This window comes from Pollicipes pollicipes, unplaced genomic scaffold (genome assembly GCF_011947565.3).
Source record: "Pollicipes pollicipes isolate AB1234 unplaced genomic scaffold, Ppol_2.1 Scaffold_7231;HRSCAF=8579_pilon_pilon_pilon, whole genome shotgun sequence".
Lineage (NCBI taxonomy): Eukaryota > Metazoa > Arthropoda > Thecostraca > Pollicipedomorpha > Pollicipedidae > Pollicipes > Pollicipes pollicipes.
This window is the reverse complement of record NW_023597034.1, coordinates 19,786,615-19,812,131: the sequence shown is the minus strand read 5'-3', so window position 1 is coordinate 19,812,131 and position 25,517 is coordinate 19,786,615. Positions and strand designations below refer to the sequence as shown.

The 25,517-nt window shown below is 55.2% G+C and overlaps 1 protein-coding gene across 3 annotated transcripts; it reads right to left on the bottom strand.

Annotated features, from left to right (window-relative positions):
- Positions 1–1,628: 1,628 nt before the first annotated feature.
- Positions 1,629–25,517, bottom strand: LOC119109572 (glycerol-3-phosphate acyltransferase 3; the record flags this gene model as incomplete). 3 transcript variants are annotated; one of them, XM_037233253.1, is given in 10 exon segments in its annotated part: positions 1,629–4,034; positions 4,641–4,849; positions 6,953–7,210; positions 8,164–8,397; positions 9,696–9,932; positions 10,549–10,683; positions 18,168–18,323; positions 19,004–19,141; positions 19,846–20,023; positions 25,405–25,517. In XM_037233253.1, coding segments are annotated over 9 exon segments (1,650 nt in total). In that variant the 3' UTR covers positions 1,629–3,907.

Sequence of the window (25,517 nt, the reverse complement as noted above, 5' to 3'; positions counted from 1 at the left end):
CGAAATGGTATGACAATAGTTTGTTGGATACGCGTCTGCCTGGCAAGCTGTACTGCAGGTGGTATGCATACGTACTTACCAAATATTAGCAAAACGGATTAAAAATCTGAGATCTCATTAAATCGTGGTAAGCGTACTGACTGAGGAGCTGGGAAGGTTTGTCGCTTGCAGATGACGAGGCCTTTCTGTGGATGACTGGAGCACATACGCCAAAAAAAAAAAACGCGAAAAACATGAAATTTACCACCTAACCACGCACACGGTGATTATCTTCTCCAAAATTGCGCTGAATTCCGCAGAATTCGCAAAGCTTAAGAAACAGGAATATTATGAATGTGTTATACGTACCCAAAAGTGGGAAACACAGCCAATAACATTGCAATGGCAAAAAGGCTAATGATGAGTCAAACATATGCAATTCTGATTCCAGCATCGATACTGTTCATTACAGTCATGTGTTAAAATTCACGAAGTTTGGCTATTGGATCGGTTTGAACATGGCATGTGGAATGGAACTCATGCTATATTCCGAATCGGAGTGCATTCAGAGTGCTCTGTGTTGGTATTGGTGTCACTCGATTGAACCGAGCACATCTCTGTCTCCGGATGCCGACTTATGCGATGAGTCTTGCTCTGCACGCGCCTTTGTCCAATACACACTTGCTCATAAACTTCTGCCGTACAAGGTCTCACGCGAGAGGAAACTTCGACCGTGACCACTTTTGTCTCAAACGAATTTCTGCTATGCATCATTTTCCCGATAAAGGTTGTTCTCCTTTACGAACCCTGGGCGACCATGTGTCCGTCAAAGCACTGCCCATACTAACCACTCCCCGACTAGCTCCTGTCTGGAATCCGGCAGAGCCAAGGAGTGAACCCGGTCCTGACCCGGAGATGGTAGTCCAAAGGGTGGACCCGGTCCTGACTCGGAGATAGTAGTCCAAAGGGTGGACCCGGTCCTGACTCGGAGATGGTAGTCCAAAGAGTGGACCCGGTCCTGACTCGGAGATGGTAGTCTAAAGGGTGGACCCGGTCCTGACCCGGAGATGGTAGTCCAAAGAGTGGACCCGGTCCTGACGCGGAGATGGTAGTCCAAGGGTGGACCCGGTCCTGGCCCGGATATGGTAGTCCAAAGGATGTACCCGGTCCTGACCTGGAAATGGCAGTCCAAGGATGAATCCGATCCTGACCTGGAGATGGTAGTCCATGGGGTGGACCCGGTCCTGACTCGGAGATGGTAGTCCATGGGGTGGACCCGGTCCTGACCCGGAGATGGTAGTCCATGGGGTGGACCCGGCCCTGACTCGGAAATGGTAGTCCATGGGGTGGGCCCGGTCCTGACCCGGGACGAGAACCACTGAAGCTCTAGAGGTTGTATGAACTTTCATTGGACCATCCATCTCCGTAAACTACCGGGTGCTAACGTAATTGATATCGTGATATCAACCAGTGGGATCATCGCGCGATTTACCGAAAATTAAGCGTAAAATGGCATAAGTAAGCGCGCGACATTCTGCTGTCTGCAGAATGTTGCTCGAGTTGAAGAACTTACCGTTTCTGTTAGCCCCGGTTTTTCGGGTCTTTGTCTTTTCCCCACTTCCTCGCAATACACTTCAAAGACGAAGACGCCCATACGATACCATGTATTGGTTCTGATCGTGGCTGCCCAGACAGTCGCAATAGACAGTCACAGGCTAGTTATTCCGCCTCGTCACAATCCATATCTGTCCCGCCAGTTTAGACCATTCGTCAAAGTCCCGACATGTCTCGTAAATGTACAGGCCTGTCTTGTCACAGTCCAGATCTGTGCGGGCTTAGTCCAGGTCCGTCTCGCGACGGCCCAGGCCTGCTCGTCGCGGTGCACTTCTACCCCACACCGTCACAGACGCCACAATCTAGATCTGTCCCGTCACAGTTCAGGTGCCCTGTCAGTCCATAGCTGTCGTGTCAGTCTAGACCCGCTCGTCACAGTCCAGGTCTGTCAGTTACATCCCAGATCTGTCTCGTCACAGTCTGCATTTGTCTGGCACAGTCAAGACCTGTCCGTCACAGCCCAGATGTGTCCATCATAGTGTAGACCTGTCCCGTCACAGTGCAGATCCGTATCGTGACGGTGCAGAACTGTCCCGTCACAGTCCAGATCCGCAGTCACCGTGCAGACTTGTCTCGTCACAGCCGAGATGTGTTAAACCACAGTCCAAACCTGTCCCGTCCCAATCCAAACCTGTCCCACCACAGTGCAGACCTGCCGCACCCGACGGCGGCGGCGGCGATGCTCATCGACGCCACGGTCACGCGTGGTGAGCCCCTCGACAGCAGGGTTGTGCGAACACGGCGCGGCAAGAACCCAAGACTAGACAACCTGGCATGGAAGCACTGGAACACGACACATGATACACGCTGCGGTTTCAATCGAGCACAAATTAGATGCAATAATATCTAACGGGGAATACGTAACGAACAGATAATAATGCTCCGCTTTATGAAACAGGTCTTATCAACAAACAAAAGATCTCAATGAAGGCTTTTCGAACTTCCTACAACTTTGAAACAAAAACTGAGTAGCTGTTCGAAAGCCTGACAGACTGAAACACAAACAACACCAACAAAGTAGGCACACCCCATAAATAATCAACCGAAAATCTTGGGTCAAGTGTTAAAGCAACCTATCGCTAATTCCGCCCTTTTGTTGCGATCTCCCATGATAACTGTCAGAGCCCGCTGGTAGGCTCACGAACAAGGGCATTACCAAATAGTTGCATACGATTTAGTGCGCAAAAATAGTCTCTCGAAGCACAAAAACGATCCTAACGGGCAGCGCGACCCGCGCCGCTGCCGCACGCGCAGCTCAGTTGATGAGGCGGCTCCACCATGTCCGCTCGGCCGCGTGCGAGCAGGGCGCGGGTTCACTCGCGTTCGAAGCCCAGCTGGTGGGGTCGCCCGACCAGGCCCACACGGCCGCGTGCGGGGAGGGCGCAGGCTCACTCGCGTTCCAAGCTCGCGTTCCAAGGCGGGGTCGCTCGACCAGGGCCACACCGCCGCGAGCGGGGAGAGCACGGGTTCACTCGCGTTCGCAGCTGCCCAACACAGGCCCCCCGGGTCGGCAGTGCCCGCCATCGCCCGCTTCCGTGCCATCCGATGACACTGCGGTGGCGTGCACGGCACGGCACCGCCGAGCTCTGCGAGTGGACGCCGCCACGTCTTCTTTCGCAAGAGGACAGTCACGCTCTTCGTCACGCTATTTTCAACTGACCCCATCGAGTAGCCACCTTCGGACGTCACATAGTCACACGCAGCTATCGTCGCACTGTCAACCACCGCTGTCAGGCTGACACAGTCCTGCCGTCACATTGTCACCCGTGCTCTCAAACAAGAGCAGCTACCATCGCAGGCACACAAGTTTGGTTTGGACTGGAGGCATCCCGTCAGCCGCACAAACGCCAGACTGGGACGACCAGCGTCACTCATACACGTGGCTCTCATACTGGAACAGCTACAAGCGACGTCACTAACCAGTTGGACACCAAGTCGCTAACGCGAGGCTGTCCTCCGTTGCGACGTCGTAACCGTGCACCGCCGCACGGTTGTCACAGCACAGCTCCGCCACAACGGCGTCAGTCTGGCCATCGGGGTCCCGGACGCCTCGCACCCTGCCGTCTCGCCTCGACACTCGTGACAACCTGTGAGACGAGCGCTACTTCGCGACGGGCCGGGGGCTCCCCGGAATGTCGGCCGGCGCATCAGACGCGGCTCAGTCGTCGACTCCGCTCGGTTCAGACCACAGCGCACGAGTGGCCGCAGCGGTCCGGTGGCAGCGCGTACGTCGATTGAAGGAGAACGCCTGCCGGCTTCGCTGACTGGAAAGACACGCCCCCGGCCGGAGCCGGGCCGCCGCCAGCACCGCCGCTCACTCGTCCTTCTCGCGCTGCTCGTCGCGCAGCTGCTGGTTGATGGCGAGCATGCGGCGCGTGAAGTGCTGCTGCTGCTTCTCCCGCCACTCCTTCTTCACCGACATCCGCTTCAGCTGCCCGTCCCTGTGGCGAGGGGGCGCTAGGAGTCACAGCTCCGGCGCGCGCAGGCCCGCCGCCCGCACTGGACACGTCGCTCGCCCAGCGGCGCCACACGGCCCGATTACAGCCACACGCAGGGGGCCCGTCTCAGGGCGCCGCCGGGCGCCCCACAGGGTGACGTCACACGAGCGTGTAACACGGAGCCAGCGCCGGCAGCGGTGCCCCGGCATTTCATCACACGAGCGTGTAACACGGAGCCAACCCCGGCACTTCATTACACGGACGTGTAACACGGAGTCAGCGCAGGCAGCGGTGCCCCAACCCTTCATCAGGGTCACACTGACACCTCGTGGCACAACCAGCGGCGGAAGTGGGGCGGACGTAGCGCTTTATGGTGAAGACCTCATGACCGTAGTTTTAAGAGGATACACAGATAGCACAGGGTCGTGGCCAGCGGACAGGACAGAGCCCCGCCGCATCTTGCGTCGTGAAGTCCGGTTTCGACCCTGCCCTCTCCCCCGGGCATTGACCTGTCACGGTTTCCACCCAGTGCCGCAGCGCAAACAACGAAGCTGTGTGGCAAACAGGACAGCAGTAGAAGGCATAGAAGACCGGCGGGAAGGCACTTACCACATGAGATCGACGAGTCCACCGGCGCTGGCGATGGACGCCTTGACGCGGTTGGCGAAGTCGATGGCCGTCTCGCTGGGCTGACGCGAGGTTGGCGGCAGGTACCAGACGTCGCACACGATCGCCCACGACGTCATCATCATGTACAGGTAGTGCAGCATGCTGTACTGGCTGCTGTCCCAGAAGGCATCGCCGAACCGGTGGTCGTACTGTGGAGACGGGAGCGACGTCACATGGCCGAACCGGGGGTCGCACTGTGGAGACGAGGACGTCACATGGCCGAACCGGTGGCCGTATTGTGGAGACGGGAGGGGCGTCAAATGGCCGAACCGGTGGTCGTACTGTAGAGACGAGAAGGGCGTCACATGGTCGAACCGGTGGTCGTACTGTGGAGACGGGAGCGGCGTCACATGGCCGAACCGGGGGTTGTACTATAGAGAGGAGAAGGGCGTCACATGGCCGAACCGGTGGCCGTATTGTGGAGACGGGAGCGGCGTCACATGGCCGAACCGGTGGTCGTACTGTGGAGACGGGAGGGGAGTCACATGGCCGAACCGGTGGCCGTGCTGTGGAGACGAGAAGGGCGTCACATGGCCGAACCGGTGGTCGTACTGTGGAGACGGGAGCGGCGTCACATGGCCCAACCGGTGGCCGTATTGTGGAGACGGGAGGGGCGTCACATGGCCGAACCGGTGGTCGTACTGTGGAGACGAGAAAGGCGTCACATGGCGCAACCGGTGGTCGTACTGTGGAGACGGGAGCGGCGTCACATGGCGCGCCGGCCGGCCGACACATGGCTGAGCGGCTACAGCGGCCTCAGTCAATACCACCCACCATACGCCCCGGGGCTTGCGCGGTGGGCCGGCGTGTCGACCGTCGAGACCCCCCCCCCCCCCGCATCCCCGTCTGATAGTCATCCGCTCAGGACCGGCAGATGCGTGAGCCACGTGTTTTGTGTTGCTGTTAACAACAAGCGAAGAACCGTGCGCTTGAATAACGACGGCCGTTAAATTATTCATACGAGCAGAAGTCAGGCTGATTTACGACTTGCAAGCGTTGGCATGGCGCAATATCTTATTGCCATGAACAAAGAAATGTCACCGAAGGACTCGACGGGGCGGATTTTTCCTGCTCTTATTTAGAGAGCGTTCCCGATGGCTACTGTCACCGCAGCGAATCGAATTACCGCAGACACTGCGCTGAGTTACTTATCTCGTAAATTTAAATTGGAGTGTGTCGTGAGTTAATTAGACCTCACGACAGCGAAGGTTTCAGAGCTTGGCTCTCACAGCCACTAGCGTTCATACATCATTTCCTAAGCGGCGCGGCGGTGATGTATCGGTGTCAATCTCTCTAGCCAAGTGCCGGAGGGCATTCCTCTATGTCTCCCGATTTGTCTCGCTGGCAGGCATGAACGCATGCCTGGCAGTCAGCGGCGGCGCGGCGCGCAGGCACGTGCCGCAGGTAGTGGCTTGAGCCGCTCCCGACCTCACAGGACATTTTACCTGAACTGGGGGGGGGGGGGGGGGAGGGGCAACTCGGTGCGGTTCAGCTGTGCTGCGTGCCTACAGTATGCACCGGATGTGGCTCCACGGACGCGGCGAGTATGCGATCAAACGCAATCAGGGGGTGAATCACACACCACGCAAAATTTACATGCGTGTTGATGTGACCTGTTTTATAACCACGTGTGTGCTGATGCGCGGGGATTTCTTTACTGAGCCGCTGGCGCTGGTGTGACGCCACGGGCGACGCTGAGCTGCTACAGTGCTGCAGCGCTTGACTCATACACCACACAAGCCCTTTCTCGTTTCGGGTTGCCAACAGCAATGCAGCGACATGCCCGTGTCTAGCAATAACTCGGCAGCTAGCACGTCTGGCCCTTCACGTGAATAGCCGCTGTAGCGTCTGTCTAAGTCACCTTACCTGCCTGCGTCCGCCAATACGAGCGTAACGCCACACAGGCTCCAGTCACCTCGTACGGCTCCCAGGTCAGAATCAGCGCGCGGACGCCAACCAACCCCGAGGTGACTCTTCACTCTCCAACCTTCGGCCGACCCCACTTCCTGGCCCACGTACCTCCAATGCCCAACTGATCGCCGCATGGAGAGGGTCTCAAAAGTACGGGCGATAACAACATGATCGCAGCAGCTCCCCAGCAGCGCCGACAAGAGACACGACACTGCAGCCATCAAGCTGCACGAGCCTTAGCAGTACTGGCACTGATGCTAGCACACTTGCCTCCTGAATCCTCTACCACCCCGCGTTCGACGCTCCCTCCAATGGGCCGTCCAAAGCCGGCCTGTTCTCACCCGTATGGCGACGGGGTAGATGGTGCCGCCCACTTCGAAGCTGCCCTTCTTAAACTGCATGACGGACGTGTTGTTGATGCAGGTACCCTCCGGGAAGATGAGGATGGGAAGCTTGTGCGGGTCGTCGACGTGCTCCTTGAGCCGGCGCGTCACCGCCGACCTGTCCTTGACCTCGCCGCGCTCGAACCAGATGTGTGACGAGGCCCGCGTCAGGGCGCGCTGCAGCAGCCCCAGGAAGCCGCTGTGCCGCTGCCCGATCTGCCCGGGCACACGCCACAGCGTGTCAACAGCGGCCCGGGCACACCGCCACAGCGCGTCAACAGCGGCCCGGGCACACGCCACAGCGCGTCAACAGCGGCCCGGGCACAGCCGCGCGCCGCCGCATCAACAGACGAACAGGTATAACCAGCAGAGGCCACCAGAAACTCCCCAGAAATTATCTTAACAGTGCTGTGTTCTAAAACAGAGGACAGTGGCAAAATGTGCGGCTTGAGATCACCCCAGGTCGTAAGAGGCTAGAGACAACTGCGCTATGAGACGGGTCATCGGAACGTCCGGTCATCACCAGGGTCAGCGATGGGCCGGCATCGGATGAGCACTCGCCATCCCCTGAGATACAAAAGTAAGGATGATTGAAAAACCATCAGTCACACGCATGCAACACCAACACTCCTTGCGGCGCGGAACACGGAGACGTTAACAGATGTGAGAGTCGTCAGTTGTTAGTAGATCATGCCGAAAACTGAGCTGATGGATCCAGGCACCTTCGCCAAATGATGTCAGCAATCCATGGCTGTATCAATGAGTTGGCAAATGCCTTTTGTGATTACTTAAGAGCAGGAGGGGGGGGGGGGGGGGCGATACAGGGACAGGTTACCAATGTGGCATTCAAGTTAATTTACAGCTAACATGACTGAGAATTGAAATGGTATGAGCTGCCCAAGCACCACGGCTGTAATGCGCCACATCAAGGACTATGCAATCAGTTGCGCTTTTGGAGCTTCGCTTCAGCTCACCCTCCCAGCAAACGGGAGCGTCTCGCCGCCAGATAACTCGGATCACGCCCATGCTGCCAGTCCCGGACGTCCACACAAACGCCAGGCAAAGCACACGCCGCTACCACGCCAAGCAAGCTGCCGCCAGCCCTGTGCAGCGCCGGTCCCAGGGAAGCCAAGCGTGGGCGCTGCGTGACCGCCGCGGCCGCCACATACCAGGCTGTAGGCCTGGTCACAGTTGAGCACGAGCACGTCGATCGGCGTGGTGTGGTTGGCCACGCAGATGCCGCGCATCGGCCGGTTCTCCGGGTTGTGGTACGTGATGACGGCCGACAGCGTGTTGGACATGAACTGGAAGCAGAAGACGCTGGTGCGCTGGGCGGCCCAGCGGCGCGCCGTGCTGTCCGGCAGGCAGCCCAGCAGCGACATGGCCAGCACCATCCAAGTCACCTGCGGCAGACCAGCGGCGACGCCACGCCCCGGGGTCACACGCGCGGGAAAAGCCCCTGGTGGCGGCGCCGTACACAGGACCCGCGGTACACGAGACAACGACAAACGTGCATGCTTTCCCTCACGCACATAGCCACACAGCCCTCGACGGTAGCCCAGCATCGCCAAACGAGGCAGCCACATATCCCAGGCGGGATGCCTGGGATGGGACCACCCTCGGCAACAACACTCCCACGTGGCATGCAGGACCGCGTCACCATCGGCGAAGGGCCGCTCAAGTCGGCAGCCCGCTGGACAGAGCCAATGACAACAACGATAACACCGTCACGCTTTTGCAGCGAACACTTGGCGGACCTGAGGGACGAACGCCCACGAGTCACCAGCGGACAGGCAAGCTGACCGAGCCGCCGCCGGCGTCCGAGCGGCACACCTGTCAAACGTGCCAGACACCGCCCCTGTCGACGGTCGGCTGGCGCTGCAGAACACCCGGCCATCGCCGCCGGCGCCGGCCCTTCCGCCCAGCCAGCGTATCACAGACGGGCATGTGCGACCCTCCGCGAACGAGCGTACAGCAGCGCAACATACCTCCGACTGCGAGCCGGCGCTACGGACACCCCGAAGTGCCGCGGTCTGTACCACCAAGGCCGCCAGACACGGTGGACAGCACACCCAGACCCTAATCTGACCGGCAAAATGGACGACTCTACTAACTGGTCCGTGGCGTGCGCGGCTGACGGTGAAGGTCCCGCACTGTCAGCCGCGCACGTCACGAAGGACGGACACAGCTCCTGTCAACGAACCAGACGATCGATGCGCAATACTGCCGCTGCGTAAAGCTGGCGAAATCCGACGAATAGCCGACTTCCGGAAAGGTCCAACCAACAGATTACTGCTGAACAGGGACAGATGCAGAGCCCACTGCACGACAGACAGACGAACATACTACTATAGGATAACGAAGGACGGAGAATGGACTGCAGGGCACGAATAGTCGACTAACCCGCTGCAGACAGGGACGGATGAAGAGCCTAAATACAGGGACAGTTGAATGACCCGCTACAGCACAGGGACGCAAGCCTGCTACGAGACAGGGACAGCTAAACAACCCGCTACAGCACAGGGACTGACGAGGAGCCTAAAGACAGGGACAGCAGATTAGCCCGCTGCGGGACAGGAACGGCCGAGGGGCCTATTGCGAGACGGAGACCACAACATGGACGCGGACGAGGCCCCATGGACAGAGCTCAGCAGCACGGAGCCCGCAGGGACAGACGAATACCCGGCCGCCGCCCACTGACCAGAGCGTAACTGACGTCACAGCTCAGGATACAGACGTCGATCGGCGAGGTGTGGTTGGCCACGCACACGCCCCGCGCGCGCGGCCGGTTCTCCAGCTGGTGGAAGCGCACGCAGCCCGAGTAGCTCCGCGTCAACATGCGGAACGCCATGAGCGAGACCTTGTCGTAGAGCCAGCGCTTCAGCCGGCACTCTGGCAGCACGCCAACGGCCGAGACGAAGAGGACAAACGAGGCCACCTTGGAAGACAGGGCGGCGCGGTGAGGAGCGCGCTGCGGCGACATTTCAGCGGCGTGCAGACTGCGACGCAGCACGCTGGTCATCGGCACGGGCAGCGAGCTGCAAGCCACTGGTCAAGGTCGGCTTTGTCCGGCGCCGCTCTCAGCACCCGCCAAACGGAGAAGACCGACAGAACGACGCGATCCAGGCACCAATCACCGACATGTTCCGAGTACAATATCATGATAGACAAGCATGCGTCGAACAAGACAGATAATGGAAGAGATATATGCATGGTGCGTACAAATATATCAAGAATTAGCATAATTTCGCGCCCTGCAAGGCGAAACACGACAAGGCAAATGTTACAAAACAACGCAGAAGTCCACTTACAGCAATAAATGGGCAAAATAAACATCAAAACATAAAACTCGCTTGAACCTTCAAAAATCTGCGAAAAGGCAAACATTCCACAATTAGGCGCTTGCAATTACAACAAAACACAACGAATACATACAACACACGAAAGAGAACATCTTAGCTTAAAGACATCCATCCCACTGCCGTCCCCGCACGCAAAAAGGCTATCAATCCTAAAATGGGATCGTTCCACATAGGTGACCAGGCGGTGCTTACCGAAGTGAAGAAGATGGTGATTCGGACGGGCAGGAGGAAGCAGTACCGGAAAAAGAAGCCCACGAACCATAGCAGCGTCAGGCGCCAGCTGATGAACTCGTACTTCTGCTGAGTTCGCGTCAGCAAGTTCCAGGACTGGGAAAGAGAGACCGCGTAAGCAACTCCGTGACACTTCTGCCGCAGTCACCATCCATAAGAAACGAAAAACGACAATCAAGCCGGGGGACAGGTAAAAATACAATAAAACATGACCATGAACCTACAACACCAGGTTTTTTTGCCCGGCTTTTTAAAGATTTATCCATCCAACATTTAAAAACATATCCATCCACCAGTTTATCCAACATTTTGAGTGTATGGATTTCTGGAACCAGACTTCAAGCTAAGCAGCACTTGTTACGGGAGCCCTGACCCGCTCCAACCGAACGCGCAATTCCAATCAACGGCACAAGTTGGTGGCGAAAGTTCCGCGTACCGCAACGCTCGGCACGGCCCGGCTTGCCCTCTGACGTCACCTCGCCTTCAGCGCATCCGCTGCGACGGGCCACAGGACATACCTGCCAACCATAAATAGCAAGCGCCTAAAGCCAGTGGAGCTATCCGACCCTCTTACTATTCCCTGTCTCGCTTCAACCAGCATCCTCGCGACACCCCGCCTGTTCGAGGCAGGCTGCATTCATCAGTTACAAGTGCGTCGAGAGGCCACCTAGAGGGGGACCTCGACCGGGCACTCAACGCACACCACGCTGAAGGGTTCCTGCACGGGCCGAGGCTCAGTGGCTGACCCCTCCTCCCCGACCCCCGGCGCATTCAGTTCTGCCCCATCGGTATTCATTCTCCGTCATCCCACAGCCATGACATTATCATTGCCGGTCGAAAGGGCTCCAATCTAAACAGACAATCCAAAGCTACTATAGCCCACACGGCCACGGGCGGGTGGATTGGAAGGCAGGCGCTCTAACCACCTCAGCTATCCGCACACAGCTGAGGCACATTCTTTCACAACACCGTGCGCAAAATCACGCTTGCAAAAACCACTGGCTTTGTGTTTCTGCTAGATGGTAATGCGACAGATAGAATGAGAATGTTGCAGATCAACGAACGATGTGATAAAATGGTGAATTCTTAAAAGCCTGCAATGGAACCTTAAATTACGTAAGTGGTTACCAGGGAATACAAGTTCTCCCTATATCCACATAAGTCTCTCACAGAACCAAATAAAAAAATACCCGATTACGACGCAACACCAATCAAACACTCATTTCCGAACCAGATCAATGGGCGTCATACGGCCTGGGCAGTCGGCTCGTTCTCAAGCCCCAATTTGCCATCTGAGCCCAATCATGGTATACGCGCGTGAAAGCCAAGAACGTAAATATTCCCCGATCTCTCACAGGAACAAAGGTGAGTGCAATGGACCGACGGTGTGCATCTGTAGTATATCTTCCAGACCTCGAAAAACAAAATCGCCGACGGAAGGCACAGCCTAACATTCCCCAGTCCTCAGCGTACCACTGCACTGTACAGAAGGTACGCCCATGGAGCGCCCAGCCGGCAGCCAGCATTTAATCTGCTCGTGTGTGGCCGGGAGCGATCACGCGAGCCCGTCCTGAGCGGCCGCCGGGTGGTGGGTCAGCGTCCTGGCCGACACTGCGCAGGCCGGCCGCCGTCCGGACTCCGGACCGGCCATCGGGACCACGCGGCCACCTGCCACCCACCGCCGGCCGCACACAAACGTCAGCCAGGCGGCGGTGTGTCGGATGGAAGAGATGTCACAAAACCTTCCGCCACTCCTGAGCAAGCGTTTCTGAACATACCCTCGAACTCAAGAGACACCGACAAGCCTGGCATACATGTTTTCGGCGTCCTCCCTCGTGCACGTCCGGAGCCGCCACCGGCCGGGGGGCGGACGTCACACCCTGCCCTGCCCCAGTAACAGGACGACGGGACCTGACCGGCGGCCGGCACGGAGACCGACGTGTACCGTGACCGTCACCGACGGAGACGGTGCGAGATGTCACCCGAATAAACAGGCGCGCCGCCGCCGCCGTGTCGCCCCGGCAACGGTTCGGCCGCCGGTCTGCACGTGCCGCGCACGCGGCCGGCCCGGTCCGGGCGCCGCCGCGCCCCGCCCACCGGCACGGCCGGGTCCGATGCCGAGCCGCCTCCACCAGTGGCGTGCTCATGTGGCAGCGCGCCGAGGCCGTGTGGTCAGAGGCGCTCAGACCAACGTCCACCGCACGAGTGCGACAAGTTCCCAGGCTTAAATAAACAGAGCTATTTTTCCAAAATCGATGCCAGTTACAGATTCCCATGCGCCGGGTGGAGGGCAAACGCACAGGCCCGTGTATGATCACCGGAGCCGCCATAACAGGGTTAGCCTCAGTCAGAATCGTTTCTTTATAATCACTTGGTTCCCAACCTCGCACTTAACGAGAGTGAGCCCCACTAAAAACAGTCTCTCACGACGCCACTGCAGTGTAAAGGGTGGGCGACTGATGATGGCATGCTCACCAAATTGAGTATAATCACACAGCATGCGAGGCTCGACAATCCCTCCCGCATGACGACAACCAGATCATCATCGAAAGTCACGTCGACGGGCAGCCCATACCAGCACCGTACCAGCCAGTTGGCTGGTGGGCCCACGCGCGCGCGTGCGGCCGCCGTGTCGTGCTCAGCTACGGGCGCTGACCAGCCGTGGCCGTGACCGGCGCCGGCGGCACGGCCGGCCCGCCGGCGTCTGGCGGCCGCGTCCAGTGACGGGACCGCCCGACCGGTCACCAGTCAGCACCCCTCGGCCGGGTGCCGGCGCTCCGGAGTCCGCGTCCAGGGGGCGTGCCGCCCGCCACGCCAGCGCGCAGCTGCCGGGCCCAGCGGCAGCCGGCCGACCACGACAGCACACACCGGGGGACCCTCCGGCGGCCGGGAACTGGCAACGCGGCGGTGTGAGCAACCAGATTCCAACTACTACTTATTTGCAATTACATTGAACACCAGTCATAAAGGTGCTCACTCTTTTCCCTTTCGTCATAATCCGTGTCATCAAACAAACATCATTACCGACTTGAATTAAAGAAGTCGGACCCCAACTTACGCATTATGTTAGGCCCTGGTCTACGTTGCACAACAGCACACGCCACCAATGTTTTCAACGCACACAGAATGATCCCACGTTTCCGGCTCAGTTAGCAGACCGCCTTCAATGCCGGGCCATTTCCCAAGCTGGCACGCTGCTGCGCAAAACAGACAGAGATGCCGGCGGGCCGACAATCGCCGCGCTCGCAAGTCTACCTCACGGCGTGGCCACGGCAGCGGGGCCGATCCTCCGATCTCAGCGCCCTTGGCAGGCGAGATACCTCATCACTCGCCTAGCGCCGCTGCGTGGACCGTGACGCTCGTCAGCGGAAGGGGACGGAGCAACGCTATCTGTCAACCTGTACCAGCAACTGCCAGTAACGGCCAGCCTTGTTCATCGTTCGTCACAACCGGCTACTTCAATATAAAAAGATCTGTTTCCACCCTTTTGGTCAAAATGCATAGGCCTTGCCAGGCCTATACTTGCCGCGTACTCAGGTACCGTCACGTTGTTCCAAGGGCTAATTCCCCCACGGTCGTTTCCCAGGCAAATTCGGGGAGGATTTTTCGTGTCCTGCCGCGCCACGTCATGGCAATGCCGTGCCAGGTCGGTCCCCTCTTTCCTGCTGACCAGTTGCTAGCTGACGTCATCGGCCGGGTCCATCAGACTGGTTTCTCTGGAATTCGAAGCGACAGCCTCAATATACCAGTCCTCCCATCCTCGGTCACCGAGATCGAGATAATCGGTCGTCGAAATGGAGATCATCAGTCACCATATCGAAATCATCGGTCATCAGGCATCGAGATGACCAGTCATCTCCATCTGTCCCCCCCCCCCCTTCGCCCCCTATCGTCGTCAGCAAGACAGCGGCAGGGGTGTGAGGCTCAAAGTAGTCGAATTCAGAGAGCACCTATACGCACTATCTAACTAAACTAACTAATAAGTTGAACAGAGCGCCGCACTGTGAATTGTTTCCAATCGCACTACTGTCCTTCACAACGTATAGACGGCCTCGAAACAGAGAACGCGACTGGACTCCCGCCTCACAGCCGTCTGACGACCTTCGCCCTGCTGACAGACCGCATTCGTCCCGACAGACGCGTCGGAGCTGGCCTGAGGGCGGCGATCGCGGCAGCCCTGCCGCTGACGGTGACGCGGGGCCCAGCCGGGCACCCGACCGCCTCCTATCACGTCTAATCGGCCGTGGACTGTCGGCGCCCCGGTCCAACCGGCCAGGGGCAGCGGAGCCGGGCGGGGCGGGGCGGGGCGGGGCGGGGCGGGGCAGGGAGCCGAGCCGGGCGCCACCGCCTGACCTCCCAGCCGGGCCCGGGCCGGGCATGTGGCGTTTGAGCCGCGCGGGGAGGGGGGGGGGGGGGCAGGAGCCGGGCCACGCGGAAGACGGTCGCACCGGCTGCCGCGGCACCAGACCCCGGCGGCCACGGCCTGCTCGGCACACACGACACGACACGCGAGGCCGAGCCGGCACGCCTGCGCCCCACACGCCGGGGCGGCCGGGCACGTGGACAATGTCAGAGATGCCGGCCAACGGACGGACAGATCGGAGACAGGTCGAAACACCGCCCAACGACCAACGTTCCGTGAGAGCCCGGGCAACCGGGGGAAGCGGCCACGCTTCAGACAGCCCACGACGTCAAAATCATGCACTACCGGTTGAAGGCAGTACTAATTTCATTGCTAAGCACTTAAGCTCCCAAGAAATACAATCTCCATTTCTTCTACAAATGTGTTTCATGAACAAACTGGTTTAGCACTCACTATTAACACCCATATTACTACCAGCGCGTTTTGTCTTGATTCGCGGCCGACCACATAATAGAAACGTAAAGAACGCCGCTTCAGCACGAATTAAACTGTACTCTTCAGAGCTCGAGCTCGGTCACACTACCCTTGAGCACCCCAGCACGCGCCAGGCGTCACCACCTTGAGTTCCCCAACACCCGCCCCCTCCTTCAGCTCCCCAACACGCGCTCCCTCCTTCAGCTTCCCAGCACGCACCATCGCCCTGAGCTTCCAGCACGCGCCACCGCCTTGAGCTCCCAGTACACGTCAGGCGTCACCACCTTGAGCTCCCCAACACGCGCCTCCTTCAGCTCCCCAGCACGCGCCGCCGCCTTGAGCTCCCAGTACACGTCAGGCGTCACCACCTTGAGCTCCCCAACACGCGCCTCCTTCAGCTCCCCAGCACGCGCCGCCGCCTTGAGCTCCCAGTACACGTCAGGCGTCACCACCTTGAGCTCCCCAACACGCGCCTCCTTCAGCTCCCCAGCACGCGCCACCGCCTTGAGCTCCCAGTACACGTCAGGCGTCACCACCTTGAGCTCCCCAACACGCGCCTCCTTCAGCTCCCCAGCACGCGCCGCCGCCTTGAGCTCCCAGTACACGCCAGGCGTCACCACCTTGAGCTCCCCAACACGCGCCTCCTTCAGCTCCCCAGCACGCGCCGCCGCCTTGAGCTCCCAGTACACGTCAGGCGTCACCACCTTGAGCTCCCCAACACGCGCCTCCTTCAGCTCCCCAGCACGCGCCACCGCCTTGAGCTCCCAGTACACGTCAGGCGTCACCACCTTGAGCTCCCCAACACGCGCCTCCTTCAGCTCCCCAGCACGCGCCGCCGCCTTGAGCTCCCAGTACACGTCAGGCGTCACCACCTTGAGCTCCCCAACACGCGCCTCCTTCAGCTCCCCAGCACGCGCCGCCGCCTTGAGCTCCCAGTACACGTCAGGCGTCACCGCCTTGAGCCCTCTAGAACGAGTCACATGTCGACTCCCCATGAGCTCCCAAGAATGCGTCCTATCACGAACATCTGCTTTCGGTGCCATGCGTAAAAGCCGATGCGTGTTCGAGTTGTGCAATGGATTCCGTAACTGGGCTCTGGCGTCAGCCCAGTTCCGCCCCGCTCAATCCGCTGCGATGAGCCACGGTCACTTCACATGACGGTTATGTCACATCACTGATCAGCCTCCGAACGTCCAGCTCTTCGAGTACAGCTACAATGCGACGCGCAAAGACTGATAACGCTCCTCATAGCGACACTCGAGCTAATTTCACACCGCTAGTTGGAGGACGTCGGCTGGCGGGTGTCGTGTCTGTGTGTCGTCGCGCAGCACTCGAGCGAACGCGCTATACCATCAAGCATCCAGTTTATCGCTGACCTTCAGGCAGTCTCCACGCGCCCTGGCCACATCTCTGGCGGACCCTTATCTCCAATCATTCGCCGTTTCCCGAGTCGCTGAGTTCAGTCCATGTGCTTTGGCGGCAGGCCCAAGACACATAGTTGTTATGATTCTCCTAGCAACACTCGAGGGCTCGCTCTGCCAGCGGTAAAAAGACCGTGGTGTGGATCCCGAGTCACCTTGAAAGCGCCGGCAATGGGCCGGCACATAACACTGGTCACGTAGGAGAGCCCCCGACGCCGAATTAGTATGCTAGCGCTCCCCGAGATGAGATGGGATTCCTGCTAGGAACCTGGCTTCTGTGGCAAACCAGCACATCCACGGGATGTGGCAGCGAAACTAAACTCGGAGAGTTCAGATAATAAACTAAATGTTTTCAAGCCTGATCTCGATTTATGGGATTATCCCCCCTCCCTCCCCCCCCCCCAGCAGGAAATAACATTCCCGAAGTAAGCAGCCCATAAGTCGGAAGCATCTCTTCCCCCAGTGCAGGGCATCCTTATAGTATGCCCCGTACCTGACGGCTTGCCCCGACTTCACGGCTTCTACTTGACGAGCCCGACAGAGGCACCGCTTTGTAGTAGATCCGATAGCCCATCAACTGTTAACCCGTCATGGTAGCCTGAAGCTTACTTGGTGAGCTGAGAGCATGTGTTAATTGGGCTAATGGGACGTGTTCCTTTGGGTGGTTTGGAACCTTGATGCCACCAAATCGGTTACTGCTGGACGTCGACATGGGCGGTGCCGTCGGATTTTCCTCCTACTGCGCATGGGGTAATATGTTCTCTGCATAACTTGTTTCTGCTTTCCTATTAGAATGCAACGGCGCAGTAACCTTATCCGTGGAAGTGGCACCTTTACAGATTTGGACACGGAATGGCCTTTGAAGACAGGGGTCCCGAAAACCATCCACCATTATATCATCCCCAGCACGTGTCACCCGTCACCTCATCCTGAACCCCTCAACACGTGTCACCTATCACCTCATCCTGAACTTCGCAGCACGTGTCCCCCGTCACCTCCCCCTGAACTCAACGCGTGTCACCCGACGCCTCCCCCTTAACTCCTCAACACGTGTCACCAGTCATTTCACCGTTAACTCCTCAACGCGTGTGACCCGACGCCTCGTCCTTAACTCCTCAACACGTGTCACCCGTCATTTCACCCTTAGCTCCTCAACACGCGTCACCCGTCACCTCTAACACTGAACTTCTCAACACGTGTCACCTGTCACCCACCCTGAACTCCTTAACACGTGTCACAAGTCACTTCATCCTAAACTCCTCACCGCGCGCCACCTGCCACTTAACTCTGAACTCCTCAGAACTAATCAGACGTCAACCGACCTTGAGTTCTTCGGCGCAGAAGCGTTTCGTGACCTCGTCGTCCACTATCGCCTGCAAGGCCGACTTGACGTAGTCGAGACAGGAGTCGAGGCGGTAGCTGACAGAGTCGTCCGGAGGGCCCTCAACCGTGCTCATCCGTATTATGCGACGGCCGTTCTGACAAGGTCACAGTACACGCGTGAGCTTATGGAAACTTGTAACACAAATCAGCTGAGTTAGATGAAAAGCATCATGTCCCCACCAGTTCATTTAACATACACCAGCTGATGGCACGAGTTAGTGTGTGTGTGTGGAGGGAGGGAGGGCAAGATGTCATGGACTGGTCAGTATAAACTGAAGATACGGGTGCGTGTGTGCGCGGGCAGTACGCCACAGAATGGTCCGCATCAACTGATGACTCGAGTGAGTGGGGAGGGGGGGGGGGGGCAGGGTGTCATGGAATGGTCAGCATCAATCGATGACAGAAGTCAGTGGGGGAGGGGGGAGGGGCACAGTATCATGGAGTGGTCAGCAATCAGTTGATGACACAAGCCAGTGTGTGTGGCGGGGGTGGGGGAGGGGGCACGGTGTCATGAAATGGTCAGCATCAAATGGCATCCACTCATCTCGCCTAAACGAAACCTAAATAAGCCTGCAGCGTTTGCTTATTTCCGTCCAACTTTATGATTCGAACACTGTGACGTGCTCACCACAACTTTCGCCGACTCTTTATCAGCGTGCATGAACGTAGCCACAACGGAAACAGACCAACCAAGGTCGTGCAGCCACTGGTGCTGGCCGCCCGGGTGAGAGGAGGGAGGAGGGGGGGGGGGGGGGGGTCGCTTCCCTGGTCTCACCTGGTGCGTCTTCTTCTCCTGGTCGGGGTCGGGCACCAACAGGAGCTTGTCGTCAGAGAACTCGTCGTCCGCCTCCACTCCGTCGCCGGACATCTGGTTCTTGCGATTCCGCTTCTGCTCCAGCCGCACCCGACCGAACTGTGCCAGCCGTGCCAGTCAGACAGCGGCGCGCAGCGGGACAACTTATGGCAGCCCACACCACAGAGCACTACACAGGGAAGCGAATGTACCAGCCCGCGCCAGGGAGCGGTACACAGGGGAGCGATTGTAGCAGCCCACGCCAGAGAGCGGTAAACAGGGGAGCGAATGTACCAGCCCGCGCCAGAGAGCGGTACACAGGGGAGCAAATGCACCAGCCCGCGCCAGAGAGCGGTACACAGAGGAGCGATTGTAGCAGCCCGCGCCAGAGAGCGGTAGACAGAGGAGCGAATGTACCAGCCCGCGCCAGAAAGCGGTACACAGGGGAGCGATTGTAGCAGCCCACAAAAGAGAGCGGTGCGCAGGACCTGTACCAGCCCACAAAACAGAGCGGTACGCAGGGACTGTACCAGCCCACACAAGAGAGCGGTACGTACGGATGAACTGCGCCAGTACGCTGTACGCATTGGAGCAACTAAGCTAGCCCGCGCCACTCAAACAGTGGTGCACACGGCAGGAACTGTACTAACCAGCGCCAGTCAGGCACAAGTCTGCCAGAACGCCAGCTTCTAGCCGCACACCATATGCATTCGCTGCGGCCGCCGTTGAGAGACTGCGGAAGTTGTGATCGTGCTAGCCAAATGCGCTCCGAAACATCAGCGTGAATCCACTGCCGTGCCCGAACCAGCCCGCCGTCCACCCACCTCGAATATCTTGATGAGTAGCTGCACGTACTTCTTACGGACGCCCAGCGAGAGGCCGAACGGCGCGAGGATCATCAGCGTCGTATACAGCACCAGCAGCGGAGGCACCAGGAACAGCAACACGCCGTTCAGTACCATCGCGATCAGCGGCGTCATGATGGCGGCAGGCGACGGGACGCTGCAGACGGATGGGCACACAAATCACATATCAACAGGAGACTTCTCTTTGTGTCAGGGTCAGGTCTGAGTAGACCGGCAGCAGCAGTGAAATGAGCCTTGGTCACAAGCCCCGCAACCCTGTCTGGAGGGGGCACAAAGCCAGGAGTGCATCGCACAAGTTGGTGCGTCTATAGGGCACTGTGCCACATTCGTTGAAGCTGTTTTGCATGTGCCAGTGTGATCCAGGCTAGTATTGGCATTAGTGTGAATTTTGTAACGCTGGCGTTAAAACCATCTACAATTTAACCAAACCTCGATTCAGACATGGCAATGTCAAGCTAGAACAATGTTGAATTTATTTGGAACCGCCTAGGCCATTCTGTCAACCACAACTGACACAAGACAAACTGACACTGACACAGATAACCTCTTACAGTCTCATGAACTAACGATTAGATTGAAAATTAAAATGACAATGTTTTGCCCAATCTGGACCAAATAAAACTTACTAAGGAAACACTCTGTTTAACTGTTGGCCTATCACCTGATATATGACGCTACCGTCACATCGACCACCATTCAAACCTTAAAATTTGTACAGACGTGTACAGTTTGTAAATGTGTGTTGTTTGGTTTCTCTCATGACAAGGGCAAATCGATTATTTGCCTGCTTCTCTAGCTCAATTAGGGGCCAAACGACGTCAATTTTTCGGAAAGTTTCGTTTAAGAAAGCGTAACCAGGCGAGGGGAGGGGACCGCCCGACAGAACTAGCGCGTTACCCCGGCGGAAAGTGTGGTTGAGGACTGACCGAAATGCGTACTGTAATTTGTGAACGCTCCATTGCCACACCGGACGGCGTAAGCCAACCTACGAGTCATGCACTGATGGAGGTTTCAGCATGTGCATCACTAAACTCGTGATATGTGAACGGTGTGTAACCGCTGTGTAAAGAAGCTTGCAATGAGCTGAATATATACGCCAAAAATGTTCCTGGAAGCCAAAGTGAAATTAGAAAGACGGTTACTGTGCTAACCGCCACAGGAGAGAAATCAAAGCCATAGTATCATGTTCCGTTATATCCGCATGATAATCTCAACATGTCCGTATGTCACTGCCTTTAACAGAAGGCGTCAAGCTGTCGTACCATTTATCGCACACACCTTTTGGCCAATTGGTTATTTTGAACGTTACACAGCCCACATGCATGGCGAAGTAACGCAAATCAAACTAATTACTTCTACAAAGGCAAGCAGAGAGTCCAATGCCATTTCTTCCGACGGAATGGCAATTTCAACTTAAAGCTTTCGGTTAAGTTATTCCAAATAATTTCACAATAGGTTGTATCACCAACGCAGTCGCACAAGCCTAATCTATGTGACAAGCGTATAAAGCAGTGGTCTATCCAGAGCCTCCAGGTGTTTTTCTGGTTTCTCCGAAAGAGTTTGGAGCAAGTCATCTATATTATCTAACTTTACTAAATATCTTGTGTACGTATGGTGGAAAATTTCATGGACATGGCACCCGCAGGGGCGGTTTTAGCGTTTGGCATTGGGAGGGACCTCCAATAACAATTGAGCGATAATGCAACATGGTGATCCCCACGGACTGCTCCCGACCAAAGAAATAGTTCTACCATGACTGCTGTTAATGCAAGAAAGCAGAAACAGCGTAGCAGAGGCGGTTCCAGCGCCCGAAAAAGAGAAAATTTCCAAACAGTGTGGGTTTCAAAGCTGTTTTGTAACGGATATTTTCGGTATTTAGGTGTAAAGCTCTGCATTCGCTGCCGACATTGCCGCAAACAGTTGTTAATGGAGGCAATTGTTGATGGTTATGTATACATATATATACATACATATATATATATATATATATATATATGTATATATATATATATATATATATATATACATATATGTGTCGATATGTTAATTGTTACATGTGAACCCAAAATTAAAGGAAAGCTTTCGTAACAGATGTACGTAATTGCATGACCACAATGGCCGCAGCCCGGTGAATGGACCGCTAGCTTATAGCCTTTCATGAGCTGTACGGATATGCGGGTCAGCACTGCGGGAGAACCGCATACAGCAGTGCACACTAGAAATGAGTCCACACCCCACAACCCTGTCGACATCGCCCGCAAAACGCTCACATCTGGCGCCACTCTGCATCGAAAGCAAGCTTGTCTTATCAAGCGCGCGTTCCCTATCACCGCGGCCAGCCCAGAGCACGGCTGCACGTGAGGGCTACATGATAGTGAGGTCATGAGTGACGACCTCCGTACTCCAACGGACGATAGTCACGGCTTACCAAGAAGCAATGTGCTTCGCTTAACGCGTCCCGTGTTGCTTTCGCAGCAACCAACCTCCTGATACCACTGCACAGTACACAAGACATAGTTTCAGCCCATTTGAAGGGCACCTTTGAGCAGATTGGTCCAGCCAGAATGCTCTTTTACCTGTTGCTTTCCAGACAGTAATTATTTGCTGTTTCATAAGTTTCATATTGATACATATGGTGGTGGGCTGGGAGGTGGCTCCTAACACCCCCAGAGCAAAGCCCTGGGCCTGCCACATCAGCCAATTTGATCGTCATATCAGCCATGCCAGTCATACCAGTACCACACCATAAGTGATGTGAAAACCTGCCCCTGCACAAACAAATTGTAAACTATGTGCACAGGGTTGTTAATTTCAGGTCAAATACTGTTATCAAAGTTTCAGCTACCTCATTCTCATTCCATGTTGTGTGATGATGAACCTGCCATTGTTGTAATGACATGCATTTATGTTTTACTTATTCATTAATTCCAAAAGCAGTTGGCTTGGGCTTTTGGGCAACTTCCTCAATATTTTGATTAGCAGTTAAGTGCTGGTATTTGCATCAAAATTAAAAGCAAAATAGCAAATTTTCACAAAAACAGACCTGTAAAAATAGCAGTGTCACCATCAACAGCACAAGAATGAATTCTACACAGATAGTCACATGATGCTAATGCTGTTATGTTGAGGGATGCTTTTTGTCTGGTTTGATACCTTGGGTGCTGATAGTTGGTACATACACCTGTCACCACTGCACATCTGGAAAACCAGAGGTGCAGGGTTCCATTCCCCACAGTATCTGCCATTTCTGTCAGGGTGAGAGGCAGGCGATGTCATACCGCCTCAGCAGCTGAATGTGTTGCAGCAGCCCAATGATGATGATGAGAGTTTGATACCTTGAACCTGCAACATGCAACCAATACCTAATGCATATTCTGACCACACCAATATCAGTTTTAGTGTTATTACATATACAATGAGCCTTATCAATCAGTTTTGAATATTTTTTCTCCACTGACAGTACAGGGGGCAGCACATGGAAGACTGATGTTGTCCAAAAAGCATTCAGTTGACAGTGGATGCTAGGGTTGCTGTGATCAGAAATCTGTTCAGGATGTGGTCAGATAAAAGGTGCAAAGGCTCATAGAATGGTAGCATTCTATCCAGAGATGTGCACACATATGTGCACACTTAAACTGTAGCATATGCTTTGCAATATGCTGACTGGATGACAAGTCATACAATTTGGGAACTTCTGCCCTCAACCAATTTAATAATTGCAACAAATTCCAACATTCTGAAAGCAATTTTTGAGGTGGATTATACTGAGATTGCCCTGAAGCCACTGGTTAATTGAAGAGTTCTTGGAGATCTTTGCTTCTACATGCAGTAACTCAAAGTTTCTCTTTGAGTTTTTGGCTGTCCAGAAGTAAGTCATCAGCCATTGTACCCCCCCCCCCCCTCAGTTAGCATCTTTCACAATATATTGGGACTACACTAGGTCACCATCAGATTCCATGTGAGGTCAACTTATAAGTGACAAAATAAAATGGTTTGTTACACTAGTTGTGAAACAGATGTACAATCAACATGCTTCCAGACCAATAACTTCCGCATCTCATTTAACCTGGAATAGCTTGACAATGTCAACTGGTACTACATGACCTCATCCCTTGCTCACACAGGGCCCAAAAATATCAAATGGAGCAATTTGACCTTATTGCTTATTGATATCATTGTGTAGTTTAGGAGTGTAAGAACACTCCCAAGTGTTTTGTGAGATTCAAACGTGCATAACCGTTAGTGTGTGCACTAGTATGGTCTTTTGTTCTGTGATAATGACATTTTGTTTATTTTCAAGGAATTTTATGTGACATGTTAGGTGGTCTTTCACATGGCATATCTCAAGTTGACTGCTAGGAAAGATTATCCAGATACACTGACTGCTGTTAAAAGGATTATTATTTAATCATTTGGTCCTGAAACAACTGGGAGAATTGCCTATGTCACAGGAGTCTCAAAATGTCCAATACCATAGTCAGCACTGATTACTGGCTACTCCAAATAAGGGATGCTTGCCCTGACCTTGCCCTGAAAACATCCATCCAACACTGATGTGGTTTGCAGATTGGCTGACCAACTGCAATTTTAACTAACAACTAGTACTTGACCAGAAATTTAAGTAACCCACCAGTGACCAACAATTTATGACCAGTTATTTTCAATCAGGAAATATGTATACATGCCACCACCTGAAGGCACAACCAAAAAGGATATAGGCAATAAACATCATCTGAGTCTAGGAATAACTTCAGTGAATAAGATTACATCTGACTCAGTATCATCTCACATAAAACATAAGTTGTGATCCTTTATGAGAAGCATGTGTGCATTTAAAGCAGAAAAGATATACAGGAATTCACAACAGAAAATAGAACACAAAAAGTAACTAAAATTACTTTTTAGCATGCTACAGGCAGACATGACCTTGGGTGCTTCACAACAGTGTCCAGACTAATCAATACAGCCAATGCAGGTACATTTTAGTCGATGCAGAGAGATGTTTAAAAAACATGCTGCACAAGTATTTGGAGGCAAACATGATCAAAACATATGTCATGCAAAAATTGCTTGAGCACTTGGTTTTATGTATGGTCATCACCAATGTCAGCACAGAGGGGGCCAGCTTTTCAAGACATTATTGTGCTGCAAAGGCAATTTCAGAAAAGGAAGTTATTATCATACCTTCAACACAAGATAAGTCACAAATTCAGCTAAATTTGATCTGGACTGAGCTTGATGCTGATAAGTGTGAGGTTCATAACACAGATGTCACATAGGTGTCTGGTGCAGGAGAGGGATTTTTGCAGACTGACAAGCCCCCTCCCCCTCCCCCAGTACTTCCCTTAAATATATCCCTGTGCATTAGTGAAAACTTCAATTTCATTCCATGCTTGGAAAAATGATCAATGCTTACTGATGCACACAGTGATCATCCACTTTGAATACATGATCAGAAGGAAAACGTTGATGGAACAAGGAAATCGAAAAATGAACAATAAAGTAGCACGCACGTACCTCACACGAAACCAGTTATCCGAAGACAATGCAGGCAGGCAGGCCTGACAGGCCCCCAAACTCCCCGCGGGAAGGCAGCTGAGAGTTTCTACCAGTCTCCGGCACAACGCACA